The 27,224-nt window shown below is 40.7% G+C and overlaps 2 protein-coding genes across 3 annotated transcripts in view; one reads left to right on the top strand and one right to left on the bottom strand.

Annotated features, from left to right (window-relative positions):
- CCDC171 (coiled-coil domain containing 171) overlaps positions 1-4,955 on the bottom strand; it is a gene marked incomplete at both ends in the record, with an annotated part of 152,274 nt that extends 147,319 nt beyond the window's left edge. Inside the window, 1 exon segment of the mRNA XM_080638297.1 lies at positions 4,108-4,955. Within this exon segment, the coding sequence (XP_080494423.1) occupies positions 4,108-4,955 (848 nt within the window).
- Positions 4,956-11,227: 6,272 nt separating this feature from the next.
- PSIP1 (PC4 and SRSF1 interacting protein 1) overlaps positions 11,228-27,224 on the top strand; it is a 31,072-nt gene continuing 15,075 nt past the window's right edge. The window contains exons 1-8 of one of the 2 annotated variants that reach the window (XM_080638134.1): positions 11,228-11,276; positions 11,779-11,982; positions 13,066-13,142; positions 15,999-16,137; positions 21,154-21,270; positions 23,852-23,962; positions 24,450-24,512; positions 26,682-26,802. In XM_080638134.1, the coding sequence (XP_080494260.1) occupies positions 11,911-11,982; positions 13,066-13,142; positions 15,999-16,137; positions 21,154-21,270; positions 23,852-23,962; positions 24,450-24,512; positions 26,682-26,802 (700 nt within the window). In that variant the 5' untranslated portion in view covers positions 11,228-11,276; positions 11,779-11,910. Of the gene's footprint in view, positions 11,277-11,431; positions 11,479-11,778; positions 11,983-13,065; positions 13,143-15,998; positions 16,138-21,153; positions 21,271-23,851; positions 23,963-24,449; positions 24,513-26,681; positions 26,803-27,224 lie in introns of those variants that run through there. The other variant, XM_080638135.1, reaches the window with a different exon arrangement.

Raw genomic sequence — 27,224 nt, 5'->3', positions numbered from 1 at the left:
GTAAAAACATGTATTATTATATTACGCAACTCTTCGCTATTGCAGCAGGAAGATGTGCTGCGAAGTTAGGCAGGTAATAAAAGCACCTGTAAACTGTATAAAAGCTTATTTGTGGATATTATATAATATGTCTGCGAGACCTTTATTTTTCCATGGCTAGGGACAACTTAAAATGAAAGAAAGGCAGTCATGTTGATATGATTCCAGAAGTACCAATCTCAACTAAAGACCAGACAGCACCAAAGGTAACAAAGCACAGGGCAGGGAGAAAACCAGAACCCAAATTGGAAGCTGAAGAGGACTAGAGCAAACAAACGAGAGTTATGAGAAGGGTAACCACTTTACTAGCTTGCAAGGAGGTCGTTTTGCTTCTTTAAACCTACTGGTATTTAATGCTTCTTGCATGGACAGCACACTGGATGCAAGCAAGGGAATGAGTACATTTCTTCAAATTAATAAAAACCTACATTTAAATCTCTAAGTAAATTACATTGGTTTGCACTGGCAATCAGCTTTCAAGAAAGCTATTCCTTTCAATGTGCCTATTATACAGAAGTTATCCAAAAAAACCCAAACACTACGTAAGTATCTACATAATAAAACTTATACAGAGGAAAATTTAACTTTGCTTAACTGGACCAATTTAGGGGAGAGGAGACACCCAAACAGACCACAAACAAGTTACAAACCATCAGAGGTGACAGCAAATTAGGGACATTGTCAAAATGCAAAACAAAGATAAGAGCATTAAGACACAACAGCACAACATTAAGTACTGGGGAAAAAAGGATTAAGAGCATTAAGCACCTCTTTAAAATACCATTTTCGGCACAGCTTCTAAACTCACAATGCCATTACCGAAAAATTTAAAGCAGAAAACCCTATTTTTGCTCTTAGCATAGAATTAAATTGAACCAGCCACTAAAAAAAAAAAAAAATTTAAAAAAAAAAAAATCAACTCTGAGGGAATATGACCATGTTAACCACTTCATTATTTTATTTGACTACCTAAACATTTCCAAATACAACAGACATTGGCCTTAAGAATTCTTATTTCTGAAATATTTTCTTTAATCTTCACAGCATTATCAGCACATACAGTACTTTGTGAAAGCTTCATACTACCTACAGGAGATTCTTGCTTTCATATTCATACTACAAGTGCTACAAGCATAAAGCTCCTGGAAACTTAAATCAAAGATAAAAACATACAAAATCCCTTGAAAGTTTCACAGCATGTATGATTTGCAGCCTAATAGGAATTCAGAGGATGTTTTGTATTCCATCTTCATGTATTAATAGTTTCCCCATTGTTGGTTTTGAACTGAAATATGTAGTTTACTAACTACAGCTTTTATCTAAGACACGGTTTTTAGTAGTACTTTTAAGATTCCTCAAGAAAGCATATAAACAGGTGAAACAGCTTTTGAGTTCTATGTTGCAGAATGACTTTTTTAACTCAAAAACTAAATCCATATTCACTTATCAATTCACCTAGAAATGACAACCAACAGAACACTGCAGAAAAATAGCTTTTCACTAGCTTTTCTTCCACATCTGGCAGAAAATATAGTGATTTTGTAACAGTGAGAAATTTTATTTCCTCTATTATCCAGCACTGGAATTTTGCTAAACTTCCCCAGCTGAAAGTTTCCTAACCAAAATTTATATTCGTGGAATTCTGCTGTTCCTATGTAACTGGCACTTTTGTATAATCAGACTTTAAACAGTGATAAATAGCTCTCACATCTAAGAAAGACAGAATGAATTAAAGCTTACTTTAATTGCCCCAGAGATCAAACACGTATCAGATTTTAGAAAATAAAAGTCGTGCAAGATTTAAAGCTGACCTCTACCACCTCAACTTATGCAGAAAACCATTCTATAACTTCAGGTCACACTCCTAACTGCAGAGAGGAACAACCTCTATCTCCAAGTCCCATCTCCCACAGTCATCTGAGAATTCTTGCAGACCCAATTGCCTCAAGTAAATGTATGCCTTCAAGTAAATCTTGTCATCTATAATGACTGCAATGAATGGCATAGCTTGCATGTATCACACCATATCTGGTGGTTCTTCGGTCTGAATCACGTGATTTCAGGGATCTAGAAAATAAACCACAAAAACATAAACAATATTACTAGGCTTAGGAGTATAGAAGTAGAGCTCACCATGTAGCTTCCATGACAGCATAGATGACTGAAGAGGGCAAACTCATGACACCCAATAAGCAGCTTTGAGTTTATGAACTCTAGAGAAGGAACATCATCTTCAACCATATACACTCTTACTTGACAAGCTTCAAAAATTACTCTTTTCCATATCATAAAAACAGTAAAACCTGCAACAAAGACATATTTTAGTTTATTTGGCAACATAATTAATCATTTGTCAACATTCATGAACAGTTACCAGTGATACTACGCCATGTGAAAAATTACCACCCACAATCTGACATCAGTTTTAGTCAAGAAATAGAACTGTCATTAGTCCTTTAAGCTTGAATATTGCAGATGAAAAAAAATATATATTTTGTACAGTATCTTCTGCCAGGGTTTTCAGAAGGAAATAAACACAAAATGTTATGTTTGCATAGATTGTTCCCCTACATTCTCTTTTCCCCTAAGAGTATCACAGATTTAATTTCTCTTCAAAATAATTCTAAGGGAGATAATAGTACATACTGTGATTTGTTTAAGTAGGTCAATATCCAAGGTTTGTTGGCAAATGGCAGCTAACATAGCAAGTCTTCTAACTTTTTCATAAACCTGGAATTTTCTATTTGAACATATTTTTATTAGATAAGTCAGCAATATTTAGGGGTTTATGGGAGGAATATTAAACTGAAGTGTAACTCGGTTCACCCATAAAAGAAACCCACTAATTTAGAGTTACTAACAAAAAGAAATATACAGACAACATATTTACAACATAGACCTTAAAAAATGCTCCAAGATGTACTTCAAGTTGAACAGTGAAGACACCTATGTGTTCTACTAATTAAAGCAAGACATGAACACTAAGCTGTATTCAACAGTCAAGATTAATAAGCCACAGATCACTGAGAAACTCGTTTTCCATATCACCCTTTTAAGCTGTGTTGCAACCTACACCAAAATCTCATCAAAAAAGAAAAAGAGTAACAAGCATTTTCTCAGATATCTGGGAAATTTACCTCAAAAATAGAATTCACTAACTCTACCCAACAACAGCTGCAGTGAAAAAAGTCTTTGTTTTAAAACACAATCAAAACGTACTGTCACATCCACCTCATTCTGCAGCTTAGAACTTCCTGAAATTACTCTGAAGTCATATAGAGGGGGAAAAAAATCAAAAAATCAAAATAAACAAAAAGCCCTAAAGAATATTTTCTGAGAATACAGATTATTTTGAATACACAACATTCCTCTGTTAAAATATGTATCAACAGATAGCTTATCAAAACACAGAAGGATACTCTCTAAAAACATGTTATTTCACTTCCAAATAAAAAGTATTCAAATGGCATGGAATGGCTTGTAGGAGCCACATAATTAAAGACAGTGTTCATCTGAGGGGTTAATACGTTTGATGGGCGTTACCTTACAAAGCTTGCATCATATTCTCCTCATGGACTTCTGAATATGCTTAACTACAAACTAGGCCATTGATTTAGACTGGATATAAGTAAGTTCGTTACCGTGAGGGTGGTGAGGCACTGACACAGATTGCTCAGAGAAGCTCTGGATGTGCCACCCCTGGCAGTGATCAAGGCCAGGCTGGAAGGGGCTTGGAGCAACCCTGTCTAGCGGAAGGTGCTCCGGCCCAAGGCAGAGGGTTGGAACTATCTGCGTCTTTGAAGGTCCAACCCAAATGGTTGTATGACTGAGGCTCTCAAAAAAGGTCTAACTATGATCTCAAAAGGTACTATTTTAAAACATACAATGCCAGATATAACTAACATATCTGCACTGGACCCTACAAAAACTCACCAGCAGTTGTTTCAGCTCAAAGAATCACTAGATTTTCATTAACGTGGATTGAAAATTCTATGCAAGCTGAAATTCAAGCAGCAGCAGTTCATTGCGTTACACCACAGGTGTCGCTGGACCAGGCGCACGCTGTACCCGCGGCTCACACGGTCTGCCCGGCAGGTCGAGGCGACAGCCGCAGGGAAGCGGGAGTGGGTTTCAAGCACACCTCTCACACCCGCTCGCAGACACCCGAAACCGCCCAGCAGCACCGATCTCCGCCGTGCACCGAACGCCTCCAGCCCGCTGGAGACCAGCAGGGCAGCCTCAAGGCCCGCCCGCCGCCGGGATGGGGCTGACGGTGCGGTACTGCACCGCCCCGGAGGCGCCAGACGCGGACCGGGCACTCCCGAGCCTTGCGTGAGGTGCCCTTGTCCCGCTGAAGCCCCGCGGCCACCCCCGTCCCACCTCAGCGAAGCCGCCGGCGGGCCGCCCGATCGCCAGGGCCCGGAGGGAAGGACGCGGCCACGCCCCGCCACGCCCCGACGCGCCACGCCGCGCGCGGGAGCCCCCCAACGACGACTTCCGGCTGCGGAAGGGCCCTGGCAACGCCGCCGCTTGGAGCCGGCGAGCGGGACGTCGCGCATGCGCGGGAGGGCAGTGTAGGGCTGATCTCCGCAGGGTGCCACCGGGGGTTCCCGCCATGCCGCCCGCCATGCTTGTCCTGCAGCGGAGACTGTTGTCCGCCTGCCAGGAAGCGGAGGCGCGATGCTCAAGCCCGTCGCGCAGGCGGCTTGCGCGGAGCGGGCAGCACGGCTGGGAGGCCAGGATGAGGGGGCAGCGCGCCGCGGTGTTTGTCGGCCGTTCCACCTGAGGGTTTGCATTTCGTCCAATTTAGGAGTTGCTTCTGCCCACCCGCGACTTAACAGGTGAATGGAAGTGTCCTCAGCCAAAACCGGTATCCCCCAGCCAGGCCACTCCACAGCTGGTTGGCCATGCAGCATGGTTCACCTGGCACAGCTGCCTGTGCCAGCACAATAAGCAGTCACCCCTGTGAATATCACCATCATCAGGCAGCTCTTGGCATCACGGGTGGCATACCCAAACCCCTCTCTTCATGGACAGGAGAGTAGTTGTAGCCTCCTTCCCAGAGCTGCTGGACAGTAAGAGATACTGAATCTGCAAATTAGATTATAGGGTACATATGTATAGGAAATCCTAGAATCACAGAATGGTTTCTCTTGGAAAGGATCTTAAAGCTCGTGTCAGGGGCAGCAACATCTTCCACTAGACGGGATTGTTCGAAGCCTCACCCAACCTGGCCTTCAACACTGCCAGGGATGGGGCAGCCACAGTTTTCTGGGTAACCTGTTCCAGTGTCTTACCACTCTGACAATAAATAACTCATCCTAATATCTAATAAAAATATACCCTCCCCCCTTCAGTTCAAAGCCATTATAACTACCCCTTGTCCTATCAATGCAGGTCCTTGTAATGAAAAATACTAACATGAAAGCCAGACTGAGACTTGGATGCCCTTAAATACGGGGTGGCAGATTCTTCACCCACATCATCAGAGAAACAAATAGGTGAAAGATGATGGTGCAAAATCGTCAGAGGGTTGATGGGGAAAACAAGTAACAAGGTTACCACTGTTGTTTGCCTCACTGTACAAATTGAGAAGTTCTTGAGAAACACCTCAACTGACAGATTCCAGGGTCCAGATGGAAGCATATGTAACGTCAAACGGCAACAGATGCCAAATAAAATTCACCCTACAGTAATCCTAGGAAAGTGGACAAGGTATTCTGGAAAGAGTGTTACGGGCTGAAGGGAATTAAAACAACTTTAACATGTGCAGTAACTACCATTGACACTATCAGAAGTAGATAACACATTAAGATATTAATAACATGTTCTCTTACTGTTTATACTTAACCTGAATTTCCACAAGCCGTGAGAAATCTTGCATGAGCAAGATTGTGTTAAAAGCTATCACAAATCACATTTGGAAAAGCAACAGTAAGGTTGCTTTAAATAAAGTAAAAATATTTAAAGGTAAAAGTAGTAAGAGTATCGGTCTGCATTGAAAGAGAAAAATGCATCATCATGTCCACAGTCTCCCAGGTTATCTAGGAAAATACACCATCTACAAATGACCAAGGTAATCTTAGAATTCATACAGTCAAAAAATGACCAGGTTATTTAAGAACACAGGGTCTATAAGATAAATAAGGCACTTAAGAGACAATAATATAAAATGGATAGTGCACAGAATGGGCACATGAGGAAACACAGGGAAAAAAAAAAAAATCTGTTAACTCTGGAGCCCAAGTAATAGCACAGTTGGAGACACATTAAGATTGGATATATAAGACTGTAGCGAGTTCACGCAATGCTCTGAGTTGTGTAAGGTGCTGTGTTTCTTCGGCACTGGATATGCAGCACCCATAAGTCTGACAGGCTGCAGGTACTGTACTGTTGCTTATGTGAGTACAGTCTTATCACTAAGGGGAGCTGTGTTGCATTACCTATTCTCAGGTTTTCTAAGTTGCATGTGATCTGGTAACCCATTCCAGCTTTGTGTCACTGTTTAGTCTGGATGCAGCAAATTGAAAAAGAAGCATAAAGTCTTCAACTTTAGTTCAGATTTTTGACTCTAAAGGTCTCAGATTTTATAATGTCAAAAAATCTACAGAGAAATACAATTCACAAATTAAAACATCTTTTATCTTTACATGCATACTTACATTTGTAAAAACACATAAAAATTGTTGGGATTTTTCTTCTAGTTGGAATTCCCCAAAAGGAGCAAAATTACACTAAAGATAGTTACTTATGAAGTGTAAATCATCTTGTATTAACCACAAAGCTGCAGTTGGTCCTTACTCAGGAAAACACTCATACTGAATTCAAAGTACAGCTAAGTGCTTTGGCTTACAGGTCAGCATGACTGACTTCATGAATGCAAGTACTGCCACAGCATTTAAGGTTCCTGTCACTTTTTATTCCAAAGTTGTTTCCTGTTGCTTTTAACTGCAAAAAGACAGCTTTGGGCTAAGTTTTTCTAAGATGTGTGGTTAAGTATAGCCTGATACTGATATCCTTCAAGGTCTAGACTGAAGTTTTAATTGCAAGTCACAAGATGGCCCATCATATTTTACCCCCTTTGAGATAAGTCTCAAAACTTCATTTCTAGTTTGTGACCTAGCTTATGTATAATTGGCTTTTAGCTGTGATTTTGCTACTTATGCATCACACAGTTATTTTAGATGTCTTGTGCCAAATCAAAGACTCTCTTTGCCCAGAGGCACAACATGGGAAGACTTCATTACGTTGCAATTTTTTTTTAATAACAGCATGGCTTTTTTTTTTTTTTTCCCTGATCAAAAATACATTAGTGAACAGGGCTTTGTGTCTGCTGTTGTCTGATGAATAGTCAAAAATTGAACATGATTAAGAACTTCCTGGGATAATGAAAAAGTATAAATTAAGGGATAATATGAAATGAATTGTAGAGATTTAACACCACCTCTGAAGTTTTGGTAGGTTTTGGCACCATAATACCTTACCAGATACTGAACCAATAAGACAAGTTTATCTTCCCAAAATAATACACATATCATTTTTTACCTTGATTCACAAAAATTGCTTCAGATACAATGCTGCTGCTGCATGCATGGAGCTAACCAAACACCTTTTCTTCCTCCCACACTGAAAACTACTTATCATATATCATAGAATCAACTAGGTTGGAAAAGACCTTTAAGATCATTAAGTCCAACCATCACCCCAATACTGCCATGTTCACCACTAAACCATGTCACTGAAGGCCTCATCTACACAGTTTTTGAACACTTCCAGGGACAGCAATTCCACCACTTTCTGGGCAGTGTGTTCCAATGCCTGATCATCCTCTCTGTGAAGAAATTTGTCCTAATCTCCAACCTAAACCTCCTCTGGCACAGCTTGAGGCCATTTCCTCTTGTCCTATCTCTTGTTACTTGGGAGAAGAGACCAATACCCACCTCATTCCATCCTCCTTTCATGTACTTTTAGAGAGGGATAAGGTCCCCCCTGAGCCTTCTCTTCTCCAGACTAAACAACCTCAGTTCCCTCAGCTGTTCCTCATCACACTTATTCTCCAGACACTTCAGCAGCAATATACGTGCTATCTTAGGTATTTCTTCACAGTTCAAGGAATATTTTGGTCTAAAATCTACTTGTAGACAGGAAATATAGGAGATTTTTAGAAAGGTGGAAACAAATCAGAGTTCTTTCACACAAGGGATTCAGCATTATTCTTATTCTTCAAAGAGACCTGTTCAGGATGTCATTAGGAAGAGTGCTTGACATTCGGGATAATGGAGAGGAGAAAGTGGTGCTTCATTGCAGGTCTGGCCTTGGCAAAGCAAGAGGCAGCTGCATCTCTTCCAGGCAGGATACAAGTGTGCTTCTTTGCAATGGGACATAACCCACACCTGCAGGAAATCAGTTGAAAATGGCTGTTTAAAACACAAGTTTAAGACATAAAACTCCTCACAGGAAGAACTATTTTGCACCTCCGAAGTTTGTTCCTGGCTTGTAAGCTTGCTGCTTGTGTTCTGACCTCATGCTCAAGAAGTGGGTGGCAGGTCTGGCTGAAGGACAGAATTCTGTCCCTTCAGAATTAAACTGCTAAAAAATGCTGATATGGTACACAACGTTTAATAGCAACAGTATGGCATGTTACCCTCCTTCATGTACAATGTCTGGATTGCAAAATATACATTTGTTTTTCCTTCTGTTGTGTCTGTCTGTACTTGAACAGTCTGCCTTCAATCTTATCTTTACTAAACATGCACAAATGAGCCTGATTACACACAAAATATAACTTGTTCAAGCAATTTTATTTTTCATTCTTTAAATTGAAGTTTGCTTTGTTTTGTTTAGCTTTAAAAAATGCTTTAGTCATATTAGGTTCTCTTGAAGAACACCCTACTTTTGTATGAAGCCAAGTCATCTCGAGTTACTTCTTTAATTAGGAAAAAAAGCATTTTCAGCTGCTCTTCACTGATTTTAATACAAGGCCAAAGCTTCTGATTCCTAAGGAATGTCAGATTCAAAAGACTGTTACCAAGGGCTGAGGAAATTAGAATGTTCTCAGGAGGTTCCAAAAGCATTGCTTCAAAACTAAAATATGAACTTATTTGATCTGATGTATAATTAAACAGAGTAGTGACTTAGCTAAGGAAATCCTTGCAGATTGTCAGTTTCTGCATAGCAGAATGTTAATATACACAGTTTTTGCACTACTTATTGCAGAAAAAAATACGAAACTTTATGTATTTATTGAAATACTTACATATGTGCGAGTGCAGATACAATTTCTACCACTGCTAAACATTCATCTACCTCTAAACAATTCTAGATGTACAGTTAATATTAATTCTTTTAAGGAACTTTTGCTCCAAGTCATCCACTTGTGGATAGGAAGAGAGGGTTTTTTCCTGTGTAATATGTTGTTGATTTCTGTTTATATGTTCTATTTTCTGATGAGCTGTTGTCTAACCCTGTAGAAAGCTGATACTTGTGTAAGGTATATGAGTTTCACCACCTCAAATAAAATCAGCCAAATTTTACTGGTTTAAGCCATTGGAAAACTGCTGTTTGTCCCTGCTTAATGCAGATGGAGTAAAGTTTTGCAGTTAACATTTGTAAGTGACCATTTTGCATTTGAGTAGGAGAACGACTAGAAAAATTCACAACTTGCTCTTTGGCAACTGCAGTGGGTGTTTTGGCCCTGAAACACAAGGCCAGTTTCAGTATCAAAACTGAAAGCAAGATTATGCTTATCACAAGGACTTATCTTTCTCTGCGAGCAGCACAGAGGGCAGCTGGCAGAAAATTGATCTGTAAAACTTGTGTGCCAGGATGATCGCTCAAGCACAAAATAGTTATGTCTGCCCTGTGAGACAATGTAATTGTGCAAGAGGTAAGTTTTTGTGCCACTACTGCAGTGCAGGATTGCAGGTGGTGCTGTGTGGGACCAGGAGTTAAAGACACAGCCAAGTCAGAGAGCTGACAGGCCAGCTAATTTTCATTGTAGATGGAGAAGAACTAGAGCCAACCAGACAGGCCAGCAAAGAGAAGGATGCTGTTGGGTTAAAATCTGGGTCTGAGGTCTTCTGTTTGGAGAAAAGTACCTGTGGGGGGAAAATGTGGGGAGGCTGTAGGTGCTTGGTGCACACGGTAGGGAGACCACCTGGCCAGCAGAAAAGGCAGAGGACTGAGTGGCTGAAATGCTGGGAGCGGAGTGAGCTTCGTACTGCTAAGCCATGAGAGAGCAGAAGCAGCACGACAGGAATAACACACAGTCTGAATTAACAGTAAAATATTAAAGAAAAATAGGAGTTTATGGCGACTGGGTTTCAGGCAAGAATGCGGTAGACCTAAGGGACTGAAGCGGTGGGTTATTGGGTGTGTGTGTGTGTGGAAGTCCAGGCATTGAGAAAAGTAAGCAGGCAAAGAGTTAAGTACGCAGGGAGCATGAGCATCTTTGGGGCCAACAGGGAAAGGGAGGCCTCTGTAACAGGGCTCTTGGGGAGGAAAAAACCACAAAGGGACCATCGGGGACAAACACTCCTCCGCTTTACACATGAGGGTGGTGACAATTAGCTCCCAGTCAGTGAATGGAACGAGCTTTCAAGTCAGAAAGGGCCCAGCGCAAGGCCAGACTGACGAAAGCAACTCCGGGCGAGTACTGGTGACTGAAGTGCCGGCGCTTGGCCTCGGGCCAGGCTTGTCACCAGCCTGGCGACAGTCCCGCGCCTGCCAGCCACGCTGCCGCCGGCGGCACCCGGCGCAGCCCGCCTCACTGTTAGGGGAGTGTGCGGGTCGGATTCGCGGGGACACGCGAGGGGGTGGGCCGGCCCGCGGCCCTTCCGCTGGTGCCGGTGCTGACGGCGGCCCGCGGGTTCGCGCCGCTCCGGCTCCTGCTCCCCCAAGCCCGCAGTCCTGCGGCCGCCCCACCCCCGCGGAAGGAGGAATGAGCCACTTCTATGGCTGAGGAGAGAAGGGGTGGATGAGACTTGGTCTCTCCTTTCATCCCTCCTTCCGTGCCTCGGAGCGGGCAGGCCTCTTCTCCTGGTTGCCTCCGTGAGCCCTCACACCTGGAGATGTAAGCCGAGCCGTCTGTTTTCAGCAGGCCTGTGCCGCCTCACCCGGGACACCTCCCCCGCCGCCTGGTTGCGGTGTGTGGTTGGTACCGCCCCGCCTGGCGGGAGGAGGGAGCGCGGCTGTAACTCCGGCGGTGGCGGCTGCTGCTGCTGCTGCTGGAGGAGGAGGTGGGCTGCAGGCCGGGCAGCAGCGCGACGGGTAGCGAGGAGCCAGGCCGCCGCAGCTGAGACGGCGGACGGGGGGGAGGGGGGGGGGGGCCGAGGATGGTAGGGAGATGGGCGGAGCTTCGCGTTAGCGTCGTCTTGGCTTATATGAGGGGGGCGGGCGGGCGATGCGTCCATTTGGCGGGAGCGGTACGGTTGAGGAGGGGTGAGCTTTCTTTGAGCCGAGTCGAGCGGGGCTGCACTGTGCAGTGTCGTGTGTGCGCGGTGGGGCAGAGCGGGCGGCGGGCAGACGCTCCCGGCTGCGTGCGGCCCAGCCTGGTCCGCGTGGGTGGGCAGAGCGCGCCGCGGGTGGGGGCTGGGGGTGCGACCGCCGGGGTCCGCGGGGGTTCCGGTGGGCTGGGAGGTGGGCGCGGCACAGTGCCTCCCGGCCGGAGGCCTCCCTGCCGCCGTTATGGAGAGTGCTGTTGATGTCCCCTCGCGTGTTGCCCTTGTCTCTGCTCCCCAGCCCCGGTGCGTTTATCCCAGCAGAGGGACCTCGGGCGGCTGGCAGCGCCTCGGTGTCGGGGACTTGAGGTGCAGACCCCTCCCCTCGGATTAGTTCGGCTGCCGGCAGCGGGCGTCACGTCGGTGAGAAAACATGAGCCGAGATTTCAAACCCGGAGACCTGATCTTTGCCAAGATGAAAGGTTATCCCCATTGGCCAGCCAGGGTAAGGCACTCCTCCTCCCTTGCAGGCCGCAGCGCCCTCCTGCTCGGTACCTGTCCTCCCCCAGCCTCCCCTCCCGCTGTTCGGGCTTTGTGTAGCAAGAAGCGCCTTCAGGCACCCGCGGAGAGCCAGACGCTGAAACCGCGCGGCGCGCTCGGCCGCCCCTTGCCCGAGGGAGGGCAGCGCAGCGCTCCCGTGGTTGGAAGCGACTTCTGAACCGCGCTGCAGATCTGTGCTCGGGTTTGCTCTTGCGTTACGCTTCTGTGCAAGTCGCTTCTGTAAGCAGTAGTCCTCTCTAGTAGTTGTTAGCTGTGCTAATTTGCGTAACAGCTTTTAGAAATGAAGGCTGCTGTCTATAGCGCGGTGCTGGAACTCTGCAGGCATCTAACTGCACCAGAATGTTCGTGCCGAGTAACTGCCCTTTTTTGACTAAAGAAAGTGATGGCGGGGTTACTCTAAGCTTTTAAAGGTGGCTGTTCCTACACTGCTTCCTATAGACTAAGCCTAGTGCCCCCAAGGAGTTGTCTAGTCCTTTGTTTTGCATTCTCCCTGGTTCCTTGGAAGAGGCAGAGTTCTGTGACTGCTGTAGACCATTTGATGGTCTTAGGAATGCAGAGAGAAGAGTAATAAAGAGGTATTTCGCTAAGATTCTGGTTGAGTAATTTATTATTTTTATTTTTTTTTTAAGTTCATTGGCCTTTTTGTATCACTGGACATTTGGGGTTGGCCAGGCTCAGCCTAAGGGCAGGAAATCTTCCTATTGCTTATGCTGAAGGAGTGGTGATGTTTGAATGGAATTGAAATGTGCTTGTCACCTGTAGCATGTCATGCCTCCCTGATTAAAGAAAATGATCATGTGAAAAGTGTTGCTCTAACAGGAGAAGGGTTGTCATTTTCTATACTTGCTAATATTGGTTTTGATTGTGCTGTGGTTGTTAACATACAGTTGAAAAGAGATCTTGAGACCTGCTTTACTTATCTATAGGGGTTTTTTTTAGCTTTTTAATGCCTAACACTTTTACCTGCTTTCCCCTAGACTGGTCTTAACTGTTACTTGACTTGAATTACAGTCTGTCTTTCTCTTAGGTGGATGAAGTTCCTGATGGAGCAGTAAAGCCTCCTACAAATAAAATGCCTATTTTCTTTTTTGGCACCCATGAGACGTAAGTCCTTTACATTTAAGCGTCATAATTATCTTTTTTTTTCTCATTGTAGAATGCTGTGAGAAGAAGTTAACAGCTTATCTGAATGTAGTGTGTTTTATAGTATAGGTTAAACTGTAGTACTTGGTAGCAGAACAGCTCTTCCTAAATTAATCTCTTGACAAGACATGCTTCTCTAACATTTGCTTAAGGTAATCACAGGAATGGGAGACCATAACCATGCCATATACACTTTCCTTCTCAAAAAAAAAAATCCCACCCACAGTGGCATGACTGATAGGTTTTTCTTTCTTCAGTAATGAACTTTAATTCTAGAGTCCTTAATACCCTCAAAATTCTCAACAATATATTCTCAAATAAAAAGAAGGCTGAGCACAATGAAGTAGGCAAAATTTGAGAAACTGGCAAATAATCATGTATTGGCTTTTGGTGGGTTTTGTTTTCTGGAGAGGTTATAGTTTACTGTGAGTAATTTTTTATAAGATCTGGAGAGAAAAATGAGGAAGTGCAATTAGATTTATACCTATCAGCTTGCAAAATACTTACCTTTAGGTACTTTATGCAGTGCTACCATTTTGCAGTTGTGGAACATTTGCTTTGAGGGAGTGTTTTTTCCACTGCTAAATTTGATTGTAAATATGCTGGGGTTTATAAATTTCTGTCATTTTGAAAACTATCATGTTACTTTATAGCATGACTGGTTGTCCTGGTGTAGATTTCTAAGACATCAGATTCAGTTCTACTTTTGTTGTCTGGTTGTTTGTGGGTTTTTTTAAAGGAACCAAAACCTATAATGGTGTGGTTTTAATTCCACTGTTTTTATTAATAAAAAGGCAAATGGTATATAAGCAGCTCAGAGATAGAAGTTGCATATACAAATAACATTTCACACATTTTTTGGAAAAGCCTTGGGTTTTTTCCTTCACCTGATTCAAGATTGCTTGAAACCGCTTTAATCTGGCACTTCACATCTGTCTTAATAAGCCACATTAAGACAAAACACGTTGCCCTGTTGAATTAAAGAGTAAGCATCCTCTATGTTACTTGGTTCTTTTTTTAAGAAGTGATTTACCTTTGCAAAGGATTTGTGTGTGCTTGAGTCTTAACACCAATGTGGTTTTTTTTAACTGTTCACATCTTTGAATGGCTCGTGGTTTTTTAGTTTTGTTTTTTGTGTGTGTGTATTGTTTTGTGGGTTCCTGAAATTTGATTTAAGGTTGCAAGGTTTGAATTTTGTTGCTTGTTTTGTTTTTTTTTAAGTAAGATTTCAAACAATACAGAAAGTTACCTTTTTTATCAATATTTTTTTCTAGATTTTTTTTTTGGCATCTGAAAGCACAGTATTGTTTTGATCCTGCCCTTGGTAATGTTGATAGGCTGGAGGGAAGCGATGGCATCCAGAGGGACCTTGACACTCTTGATAGGTGGGCCGGTGCCAACCTCATGAAGTTCAACACCACGAAGTGCAAGGTCCTGCACATGCGTCAGGGCAGTCCCAAGCACAGCTACAGGCTGGGCAGAACCTTGGGCCACATGGTCTAGAGTGAGGTGTCTCTGCCCATGGCAGGGGGTTGGAACTAGATGATCTTAAAGTCCTCTCCGTCCCTAGCCATTCTATGATTCTCAAATTCTGTTCCATGACATTTAATTTTTGTTTAGGTTTGTAGCTGTCAATGGTGGGCTAATGATCCATCGGGTATTAGGTAGAGCTAACAATTTTCTGTATTGTTTCATGGGAACCAAGATAAATTGGTACACTTATTCTCTGCTGTGCTTCTCACAGAGTTACCCACCTGATCAAAGTTAGACAGTATGTACCTTCAGCATGTTAGTAGTCTGTACATATACAGCCTATCTTATTGTCAGTAGTAGCAGCTCTGAAAATCTAGATAACTAGTTAAATCATGCTAAAAAATCCTTCTGTATAAAAGGTGACATTTTCTAGCCGTGTGGATGGTTACAGTAGGAAAATACGAGCTATGGCAGAAAACAAAAGCGAGATCAGCTTGGGAATTATTCTTACTTCTAGGAATAATACTAGCTCAGTTTTGCAGATTAAACAAGTATAAGCTGGTACATTGCTATGTAGGACAAAGATACACAGGCAGTGTTAAGACACTTAGTATGACAGCAGCTTATATAAAAATATTTTTAATACTTCATCAAGAACAAGTTTTGGGGACAAACTTAAAATAAGGAACATCTGGAAAGTTTTATTGTTCAAGTTTGGTAAGTTATGAGGTCCTATTGTCACACACTGAAAAACTACTGAATTAATGCTGAGTTGCATAGCATTTTTAAAAAGACATGGGCAGTCAGTGTATCCAAGTGTTGCTTTTTCATGTCCAATACACTGAAAGTTATTCTTAAATTTAGTATTTTAACCAGATTACTTTTAACTTAAGAACTTAGAAGGATTTTTTGTTAGCTTAGAGGCATTTTTTCTCTTTTAAATTGTTCTCTTTCTTTACATTGTCCAGATTCCAAAATTTTGTATTCCTAACATTTAAGCATGATTTGTATAATAAGGAAGCAATTGCTCTGTTTGTTTGCAAGCTGCTCTTTTTCAATTGTTCTGGTTCAGTAGTTGGTCGTCCTATTGGCTGTAATCTTAAGATGCAGCTTCAGCTGTTGCTTGCCTCCCTGGGAAGGAGGGGGTCCATGTGTGTGGTGGTACTAGCGAAAATCTTGGGCTGTTGACGGCAAAACTTGAGGAAAGTAAAGATACTTATGTAGTAGAATCAGTTGTAGTAGTAGTGAATTGCATGTCTTAATCGCATTTGGTGCTTACTTCTCTGAAAGGACTAACCATTTAAAATGTGAAATTTTGTTCATTTTGTGCTTTCTCTCCTTAAGAGCATTTTTGGGACCAAAGGACATATTCCCTTACTCTGAAAATAAAGATAAATATGGCAAACCAAATAAGAGAAAGGGTTTTAATGAAGGGTTGTGGGAAATCGACAACAATCCCAAAGTGAAGTTCTCTCATCAGCAGGTAAGTTATGCAGAGTCTGCAAATCTTCATTGCTATACTGTTGAGGAAAAACAAAAGGCAATGAATGTTTCCCTGCTGTAAGCTAATGAATTATTGCTGTTGTCCAGTGGCAGGTTATGCCAGTTATTATTTTAATTTTGTTTTTAATTGCTCTCTAGTATTAATAGCAGGAAAGATGGGAGTGATTTTTAACATGGGTATTTGCTTATTATAAACTTACTTTTAAGCTTATGGGAGATCATACTGACTTTCAGAGGAAAAGGCTGAAAGTTAGCTTTTTACAATACACATCAAGCTTTAGTTACAGCTATACGTATACTTCTATGTGTATATATAACTATAGACTGTATGTTTTAATATGCATTCCCGGGATACTTATCTCTGGAACTGTACTCCAGAACTGGGGTCGTGTCTTTGCCTACCTTCTCTGAACATTCTGTGGCCTCTTGGTTTTGCTGTGTTACACTGGGCACATATGGGGGTCTTCTAGGCAATGCTGCAGTAATAATAAAAATAATAGGTATATTTTGGTATTATTTGCTGCTCTTATGCCAGTTTTGCCATTTTAACACCAGTTAATCTCTGCTTCATGGGTGTATTGTAAGTTGTTTCTGTAGTACTGTTGAGAGATAAAGTGATGTACTCCACATGTACACTTTCTCTGCTCAGGGAATGGAAAGATGCTAGTCCCCTCATTGAAGCAGGAAGGACTGTATTAATAATACTTCAGCTTCGGTGGCAGCTCTTAAACAGGGTCTTTCATTAGCTGTTCAGGTTCTGTCTAGAGCTATTGGATTGTTCTTTGCCATTTTTCCCCCCAAGTCATATTTAAAATCTCTCTCTTCTATGATTCTATTTCTATAAGTGAGCCTTAAAAATGCTCAAAGAAGGAGCTTTTGTTAGTGGAGGTGTTTTGATTGGAGTATTGTGTCCATTTCTGGGCTAATCAGTATAAGGGAAGTGTGGACATCCTGGAGTGAGAGTGACACAAAAATGATAAACTGGAGCATCTCTGCTGTGAGGAAAGGCTGAGCAAACTGGGACTGTTCATCTCTGGAGAACTCAGGGTTGATATGATCAGTGGATACAAATACCTGATACAGGTGTGTAAAAGCTCACAGAATAGCTAGAGTTGGAAAGAAGCTTAAGATCATCTAGGATCCAACCCCTGCTGTGGACAGGGACACCTTCTCTTAGACAGGGTTGCTCAAGGCCCTGTCCAGCCTGGCCTTGAACACAGCAAGGGATGGAGCATTCACAGCACCCTTGGGCAGCCTCTTCCGGTGCCTTACCACCCTCACAGTAAAGAATTTCTTTATATTTAACCTAAATCTCCCCTGTTTAAGTTTAAACCCATTGCTTCTTGTACTATCACTTCAGTCTGTGATGAAGAGTCCCTATCTGGCATCCCTGCAGGCTCCCTTCAGATACTGGAAGGCAGCTATGAGGCCTCCACACAGCCTTCTATTCTCCAGGTTCAACAGCTCTAAGAGATGGATCTTCATCAAATCAAATTTTCTTATGAATTTTCACCTTAACTTTAAGGCTATAGAAAGCCTTTCTTTGATAGCCTTCTCTTTCTACCCTGTGCTGTGTGTTCTTAAAGTTTGATTTGGACCAAATCAAGCCCGTAAGGTTTAGCCAGCTCTTGTTTTTACCTGTGGGCAGTTCTTGTTGGTGCTGAAGGAGTACATCTGCAAACGGCTGACTTGATTTGAATTCTGTAAGATAAATCAAGATGTAAAACATCCTGTAATGTTACTTGTTCTGAAGTAAAACTGTCAGTAAGGCTGCTTCAGAGTGAGTTTCTGGGAGCATTTTTGATTTCAGCTCAGTCAGTCATGAATCTTCTATGTTAGTTCTCAAAGCACTACTTTTTGGGCTTAATTCTTAGAATTGAAATATTATGTCACTGTTCTGTCAAATATTATAGATAAGATGGAGGAACATCCCACTTTAACAAGAATAAGAAAATTGTGGTGTGATATTTTATTTTAGTTTTGCTTTTACTTGTTTCAGCTTGTGTGCTGAAATGAGCTTCATTTCTTCAGTACTTTGCAGGATAGCACACAGTTCACAGTGATAAGACTTCAGAGGTACTTTACTTCATGGTCTTGTTAGTTCCCTTGGTGTTTGATGATGTTGCAGCTTTCCTGTTCATGAGAATGTGTCATGGTTTAAACCTAGGCTGTAGCTCAGTACCACGCAACCGCTCACTCACCCCACCTTGGGTGGGATGGGGAGGAGAATTGAAAGAATGGAACACCCTCGGATTGAAATAAGAACAGGCCAATAACTAAAATAAAGTACAATATAATGTACTAATAATAAGGAAAATAACAGAGAGATAGAAAACTAAAAGGTGAAAAAGTCCTCAAAACCCAACCAAAAAAACCCCAACTAACCAAACAATCAGCACAAGTGATGAACAATAAAATTGCTTGCCACCTGCTCACCAATACCAACCCTGGTCCCAGCAGTGATTGATCCCTGCCAGTCAGCTCCCACTGGTTTATATACTGGGCATGATGTGCTGTGGTATGGAATATCCCTTTGGCTAGTTTGGGTCAGGTGTCCTGTCTCTGCTTCCTCCTGGCTTCTTGAGCCCCTCCTCACTGGCAAAGCATGAGAGACTGAAAAAGTCGTTGACCACAGTAAGTGCTGCTGAGCAACAACTAAAACATTGGTGTGTTTTCAGCATTGTTCTCAGACTAAAGCCAAAACACAGCACCACACCAGCTACTAGGGAGAAGATTAACTATCCCAGCTGAAACCAGGACAGGATGTTATCTTAGCATCCTATTCTCAAAGCTGGAAAAACAAGTGCAGTTGTTTTACAGCTCCTCCCTGCTAGTAATACAAGAAGGTGCTTATCTGCTTGATAACAGGCTCTGTGGCTGTCTAAACTAACAGCTAAGGGGTCTTTAAAAGGTAGGGCTTCTGAATGTCTTAGTTGGGGAAGGAAGGGAAGTTTGAGTGTTTGACCTAGGCATATTGGCAGTTTTGTTGGGAGCTCATGAGGAAGCTTTACGTCTAAGGGAGCAGAGTGGCTGAAATAGGCTTTTGGGGCTCCACCTTCCCATCTTTGCCAAATAGAGGAATGGTACAGGCAACAAAACACTGATGTGACTGAATTTTCACAATTTAGCTTATTGACATAAGCTTTTTGTTACCAATTCTGATAACATGAAACAAAGACAAACAGAGAAAACATCTCAGCTTCCCCCAACCATCTCTGCTCTCCCTTTGTTGGTCTCCAGTCCCCTCACCACACATTGCAGCAGTCCTTTGAGGTCATGGTAGCACACTGGGGCCAGTGTGTAGTAGTTATTTTGCCTTTTTAGTAGTATTTTGCTATTTTATATTATTTATATTTATATATAAATATATATAATATAATATAATAATATACATAATAATATATAATAAATATATATTATATATTTATATAATAATATATAAATATATATTTATATATATCATATAATTTATAAAAATATATATTTATATAATAATATATATAATAAGTAAATAAGTATATATAATAATATATATAATAAATATATATATTATATATATTTATATATTTATATTATTTATAGTATTTTAGTAGTATTTTGCTTTTGCTGTTCCTTGCTTCTTGCTGAGAACCTCAGGTAAGGGCTCCTCTGCAGGCTGCAGTCCCCTCAGAGGTGTACCATCTGCCTGCTCTGTCTCTGCTCAGACAGCACCTCAGGGCTGGAACCTGGATTGGGCAACACCTTGTGTGCCTCATTTTTCCAGTGTCCCTCTGCAGGCACCCCCCAGCAGCATCACCTCTGCTGCAGCATCTCTCCAGCCTTTCTCAGGCAGCTGCTCTTCTCTGTAGCTGTGCTGGGGGAGGTCAATGTGCTGTGTGATAGGGTTTGGTGGAGGACGGTGTGTCGAGCCACCTGGGACCAGTTTTGCCCGGATTTGTGACCAGCTCAGGGCATTCTCAGAGCAGGTTCCATGCAGCGTGCTGGCACCTACCAGCTATTTTCGTCAGTGGTGTGTGAGAGAAGATCAGTGTAGACACTGGGCAGTAGCAGGAAAGATGAGAGTCTAGAAATTCAGTGTGAATAGGTAGTTTTGTGTTTGGCCACACAGCAGATGAGATCAGAAAGGAATGGGTAGTCACTTGGCAAAATTCTGGATACAAGATTAATATTAAAATTACAGACTTACCAGCTATTCATATAGAGAAATTTTCTTGCAGCTTTTTGGTTTTTTTTTCTCTTATTTGGCATATTTTGTCTTAGGAAGTCCTGAGAGCCACATTTTCTGTTTAACTGCTAGTACTGACTGGAATGTTCTGAAAGCAGTATTTATACTTTGCAGATGTTGCTTGTAACTGCTAGTAAGGGAAGTAGAAGGCAGAAGGGAGCTTGTGGCTTGGGCTTAAATCCAAAACCACTTCCTCAGTGGGGGAAAAATTAAGAGTTGGGGGCAGTTCTGCCAGCTTTGTTTGAAGGAACTAGTATTTAAGAGTGAGAATGCTGTACACAATGCAATGGAATAATAATAAAAAGTTACTTTGGCTTTGCCTTCTCATTGCCATGCTTTTAATGTTAGCCTTTATTATAATTATTATGTTTTTTTTTATTTCTCTGCTCATGTTCTCAGGAACAGGTAGTTGGCTCACTTAGGGTTGATACCTCATTCAAAACTGCAGGCAGTAGCATCACAAGTTGTACTTGTCCAAAACCAACTTACTTTCTTTAAATTGTGTATAAGAAAAAACCTACATTGCAGTATTTTTAGTGTGAAAATAAGTTGTTATAGCATTAAGGCTTGAAAATTTGATATGAAGACACAATTTGAACTGAAGAGTTTAGAAATGAATAATATATTTTAGTATGTTTGTAGTTCTAGTGAGGGTTTCCTTAGCATGATGCTTTTTTTCTGTAACATACAGGTGGCAGAACACCTCTGAGTAGTGTTACTCTGCAGTTCAGGAAGGGATTTAGATTTCATTTTGGTATTTTTATATTTAAGTCCCATCCAGCCGTTAACCCTCCTATCAAAGAAACTGTTCAAGAAGGCACTCAAGAGCCTGCTGAGGGGAGTGAAGAAAAAGCAGGAGCCAAAAGAAGAAAGAATTCTGTACCAAAAGTAAGTGACTGAATTGATGCTTTGTCTATCAGAAAGGCTTTTAAGTCAAAATTGTATTGCCAAGTTTTTACTTAAATATTTTAATACAGTTTTACTGTTGTAACTGCCTTGCTCTTGCTTCTTTTCAGACGTACTTACAGTAATATATTTGTCCTTTTAAGAAATATATAGTAGATATAGTAATATTTTTGCATTCCTCTTAAGATGCTATACATGTTCTTGAAAACTAATTTCTTTACTGGTCTGTGTTTCTCAGATTTGAGGTTACGATAACTTAGGCTAAATTCCTACAGTACTTCCTAGTCAGGAGAAGGTAGAAACGATCACTAAGATTTAGCTTGAAGTTTTCCTTTCTGGTTTTGAAGACTTTAATACCATGGACAGGTATGACTGTCTTTTTCAGTTATGAGGGTTTTTGTTGAAAATCCTAACAAAGCATAAGGTACTGTCTGGGCTGAAGCAGTGCTGCAGTGTATCTGCCTGAACAGATTGTAAGAATCAGTTATAAATAGGCCACATTCCTAATGGACTAATTAGGATATAAATGGCTATAAAGGATTTCATAGCTGTATCACTGGACTCTTGAGTCAGGAAAATATCTGTGAGTAGTTGGTATACAGTAGTTTATACAGAGTTCAGCTTTTTTGCTTTGTAAATGCGTGCATACCTTAGAATACTTCTGAAGCAAGATTGTGTTATCTTAAACCTATTGTATTCATGGTAAGAAAACACACTTTAGTCTGAAACAGCTTACCGATACTGTACATAGTTCATACTGTAAGAGGTGAATCTTCTTAGCTTACTGTACACTTAATGATACTAGTGTAACATACTGGTTTGAACTTTCTCTATCCTTTAATGCTTTGGTTTGTTCATGTGGGTTTATTTCTCTTATGGTGTGGAACAGATGTGTGTCATCTCTTTCTAGTTTTTTTTCTAAGGAAAATAGAATCCTAAAATGACAAAAATTGTGGTGCAGATGGGGCTGATGTATTCATGGTATCTCATTCATTTCTAACTAATTTCTGGAAATTACTATTCTACGGGATGAGCAGTGCCCTTAAATTAAGTGTCAAACTATTTTGAATAGACTTGCCTTGATTCTGACTGTTTTCGTTTTGATGGTTTGCCAAGATTCAGTGTAGTTTTTCTAGCCAGGTGTGGTTGGCTGTCATTTAGTATTGATTTACAGTTGTAACTGAAGAATCTGTAATGTGTTGGATACATTCTGGATGTTCCTTAGGTAGAATTATGTAGGATTAGTTAGAAGTACTAACATATAGTAGCTATAATAGCTTCTGTTTTCGAGAGGGGAAAAAAAGACCTTTTAGTGCAGAAAAATTGTACTGGTAGTACATAGATATATAGATTTTAAACTGGACTTGTTTGTCAGTTTGCTTCACTGTGAATTTATGCAGCAAGCAGCATGAGCTAGTGGGAATGGCTATGACAAGCTTCATGCTTCTCATGGAAAACGCTTTCAGCCTACCCTGAGCTGGCACTTTGGAAGAGGAATAGGAAGACATAAGAGCCATTTAAACACAAAGATTTAGTGGAAGATCCTGAATAGGTCTTTTTACATGGATTCTGTAATTAGTGTTAATCAGTTTAAGGCAAAATATGGAGCAGAGTTACTCCTTTTCTTCTGATACTAATGTAGCAATAACATTTTAATTGGTCATTGTTCTCTAGTTTCCTGTGGGTTTAGTGTACCTGTTACCCTTCTGTCTTAAAGTTGTAATCTGTAAAAGACTGAGTGATACAACATGTCTTCAAGTAATTAGGAACATTGCCGCACAGCCTTGTGCCTGAGTTGCTTTGGTCAGTGTTGAAATTTGAGAACAGCTGCATTAAAAAGGAATTTCACTGAAGGTGCTTGAAGATGCTTGCAGGTGGGACAATGCAATAGCATTAAAGTTGAGAGAACGAACTGAAGATTTGAAAAATGTGCACATACATAGGCTGCAGGGAAATGTTGATTATTTTCAAGTAAATTATTACAAACTTCATTTTTCAAATCTTAATTGCTCATCTAAAATGCAGACTGGTATTTTAAGCTTAAAAAAGCCCCCAACAAAACAGGAAAAAAGGCATAGATTAGATGACACCAATTATCAGTAATTGCTGTCTCATAAAGCAACTTGTTTGTGGTCTGTTTACTCCATTGCTTTTGTTTAGTAGAATGATACTCTAAGTTATGTGTGGTCTGTGACTTGGATATTCATCTGTGTGTAATAGATAAACAGTGATCCAGATGAATCTGGGGTGTTTGCATGAACACTTAAAAGTACTCATGTGATACGGTGAATAAATATAGTTATGTTATCATGAACACAAAGTGAAATTTAAGTTCCACTGTAGTATATTGCTGTATTTTTGACTTGCTTTGACAACAGTCTGCAATTGTGTACTGGAGAAGGTGATCCTGCCTTAGGCTGTTAAGGTGTGTTAAGAAACAAGTATATCTACAGACTTAAACTATTTAAAGTGAAAAGCAGCCTAACGGTTATTAGTGTGTTCTCTTTTCAATATGAAATATGTTTTAATGCATTTTTAAACTCTGTGTTGCCTTCCTTTGCAGTTATCACTTAAAGAGGATAATAACTTGCCTACAGAAGCTGAAACAGAAGAAAAGGAGCTGGATACTTTGAAGGAAGATGATCTACCCCCTGAAAAAAGCAGTAATAAGGAAGTATGTGAAAGCTTTTTCTATGTGCCAGAGAGCATCTTGATATTATGTTGAGTAACATAAATCTAGTATGGAGTACTAAGAAGTGACCGTTATTACTACTGTGACAGTCTCAGGAGCTGTTTAATGATATAAAACTTCCTATGTATTCACTTACATTTGTACCTCTCATTGAAGCTGGCAGGAATTGAAGCTTTCATCAGAGAGAAAAATTTTAGTCTGGCTTGTCTCTAAGTTCAATTAAAACATGTCTGCATGTTTATTTAAAACAGAACATTACTTGGTACTTTTTTCTTATCTTTCAGAAAAAAAACCCCTGATTACCACGTAATCAGGATTTTAACAATTGAAGAGCAGGAGGTGTCTTCCTATGTATTACAGATTCTTCTCTAAATTATGTGCTAGAGGCTTCATTGGGGAAAAAAGCTTAGAATCATGTAAAATATATCTTTGTTTTGCTAAGACTTAGCACTGTTTTTAATCTTCACAGGATGTGGTGAAAACAAATGATGCTTCACTTCCTAAAGTAGCTAGAAGAGGAAGGAAAAGAAAGGTAATAATATGTTTAATTCACCGTACTGGAATTTTTGGATGTGATAATACTGGATATTATTTCCTTTAATGACAGATTATGCATAAGTTGAAGTGCTTGATGCCCTCCTTTCCCCTTTCAAATGGCTGAAAGATTTATAGGAATTAAAGTTTTCCCAGAGAGTGTTCCACAGGTCTTAACACTATCTGATCTTAACGTAGAGTAGGGAGTTCCCATCTTTTCCCAAACAGTCCACTGCGAGTAAGAGAAAATAAGATACAAACTGTTGCTAGACCACTATTTTTTTTTTATTATTTTTTTTTTAACGAATAGTGTATTTTGAAACTCTGAAAATTTCTTCTAACCTACTCATCACACTGAACTACTTCCCATCAACACCTGTCCTTTCTTAAGAGGTTGTGATTTTTGTGGTCCCCTCAACCTCGAAAAATTTGACTTAGCTAGAAGTGCCTCTTTCAAAGTTGCTTGCTTGGTGTGCTGCAGCCGTCATATTCATGAGGTCTCAGAGCAAGCCACATCAGGGCACTGACACAGCTGAAAACTAGGTTAAAGTGGGGCAAATCTTTATTTTAATTTGAAACCATCTAACTTGTCACATAAGTGCTGACAGCAGGGATGGGATGAGTGCAAAGTAACTGTGACCTTGGTATGTTTGTCACAGGTAAGTTGCATCACAAAGAAAGGTAGGTATACGTTTGGATGGGCTCACAAAAATGTCTTGAATATTTAAAAAATACAATTTAACGTATACCTTACTTAGAAAAGAAAGTTTTATTAGAATTTAACATAAAATTCAAAGAAAGCTTCTAGTCTGAAACAACATTCTTGAAATTCTTGAAAAAATGTCTGTGCATATTTGTGATTTTAGCTTGTAAATGGGAGAGAACCCTCACAGCTGATGCAGACACACAAAGAAGATCTCATATTTTGCTTTTTCAAAAAGCACTCAAATCGTATGGTTGTGGTGTGTTTTGTTTGAGAGGCTTTAGGGTTTTTTTTTTTGCATCATAAGGCACTGCGAGCCTAAAAAGATTTCCTGTCAGTTTACCAGCTTTAGCTGACAGACACTTGTTTGTCATGTGCTCTGTGCTTTTGCATTGCTAGAGGCTGTTGCTGAACAGAAAAACTGTATTTCAAGGGATGTGGTATGTGCTTGTAGGTTGGAAGAGAGTTGGCTATGCAGTTATATGACTTTGAATGTGTTTCTTACTTGCCTTAAGAAACATGGTGTTTTACCGGGATTGTAAGAAAGCGTTCTAGCAGGTGTTTTTCTGTCTTCACTTAAACTCTTTCTATTGGCTGGTGTGAAGCACAGTTAGTAAGAGAGATATACCTCTGCTCTGTTCTAGATATAAGCCTGTCTCTGTCCTTTCAAATTATCTTTTATTATAGGTGCCCACAAAGAACATGAAGATAAATACATATTTGCCCATAACTTTTCTGTTGCTGTTAGCTGGTGCTCCTACATCCAGGACACTGAGCTCTGTGAATATTTTTTCCAGTTGGGATTTTTCTGAATTCTTTTTATCTGGATGGCATGTTTCTGCAGGGAGATATGTATCCTTTCACTAAGATTTTTCTTTTGTCTTAAGTTCTGTCTGTCTTTACACATGCCTCCCTCCCCCAAATGGCTTTGTAGATTAAGGTAGTTGTCTAGTTAGTGCAGTTCAACATACAGTTTTTTCACAGTGAATAATTGGCTATAGATCTAGAAGCAGGTGGGTTGGTTGTTCCTTTTTTTTTTTTTTTTTTTTTTTTTCCCTGAGTATCTGTGTCTACTGACTTGACACTTTGATGCAGCTGGAGGAGATGAGAGCACCTAAACCAGGAGTATTAGTATATGGGGAGAAAAAATATTAACTGCTTAAAACTGGGTTTTGGCATGCTGTTATGGTGATCTTGAAAATACTTACAAATAATCTTTCTCCTTTGTTGTATCAAGATAGTTTGTTTTGAAGATTAATGGGCCGGTTGAAATTGCATGAAATGTGTGAATGAATGGGTAGATGGGGAAATTAGTGACATTGCTAATGAACTTTTCTTTCTCATGTGTAGAAGCAATAGCACAATAATTTATTTCTAGAAGTTTAAAACTCTTGTTTGAGAAAGTAATTGATGAATTGGCACCCTGTGATTTTTTTCACTTGTGAAATTCTTTCTTTAACTTAGGCTGAAAAACAGCCTGAAGCTGAGGAAGTGGCTGCAGTGGCAACAGCAGGAGCAGCAGTGACAGCAGCAGCTCCTGGGCCAGTGTCTCCAAAAGTAAGCCCCAAGAGAGGAAGACCATCAGGTAACTTTAAAAGAAAGTTTTATTCCTCTTCACCCCAGGAATATCTTGGAATCATTCAGAGAGCTATCACTTTCCCCTGAAGTACTACAGAGTATATTCTCATGCTAAATGCCGTCTTTGTTAAACACCTCCTCTCAAACTGATGAATTTAGAACATAAATGGATTTAAGTTGTTAGCATTAATGCTCAGTCCTCTAAGATAAATTTTTGAGTACAAGTATCACCTTTAGAAAAGCTTTCTTCCTAGAATGGTACTGAACTATAAATATACAATAAGAGCTCTTTGTGCATTTTTGCTCCATTAAGTCCTTAATGGAGGTATCGTTAAAGGTCTATGAAATACTTTGTGCTAGGATATTCTTAAAACAGAAGGAAGAGAACTGGGGGAATGCAGGGCTTGCAGGTGGAGCTCAGAGAACAGT

The sequence above is a fragment of the Psittacula echo genome (assembly GCF_963264785.1).
Source record: "Psittacula echo genome assembly, chromosome: Z".
NCBI classification, from domain to species: domain Eukaryota; kingdom Metazoa; phylum Chordata; class Aves; order Psittaciformes; family Psittacidae; genus Psittacula; species Psittacula echo.
This window is presented reverse-complemented; position numbering and strand designations above follow the sequence as displayed.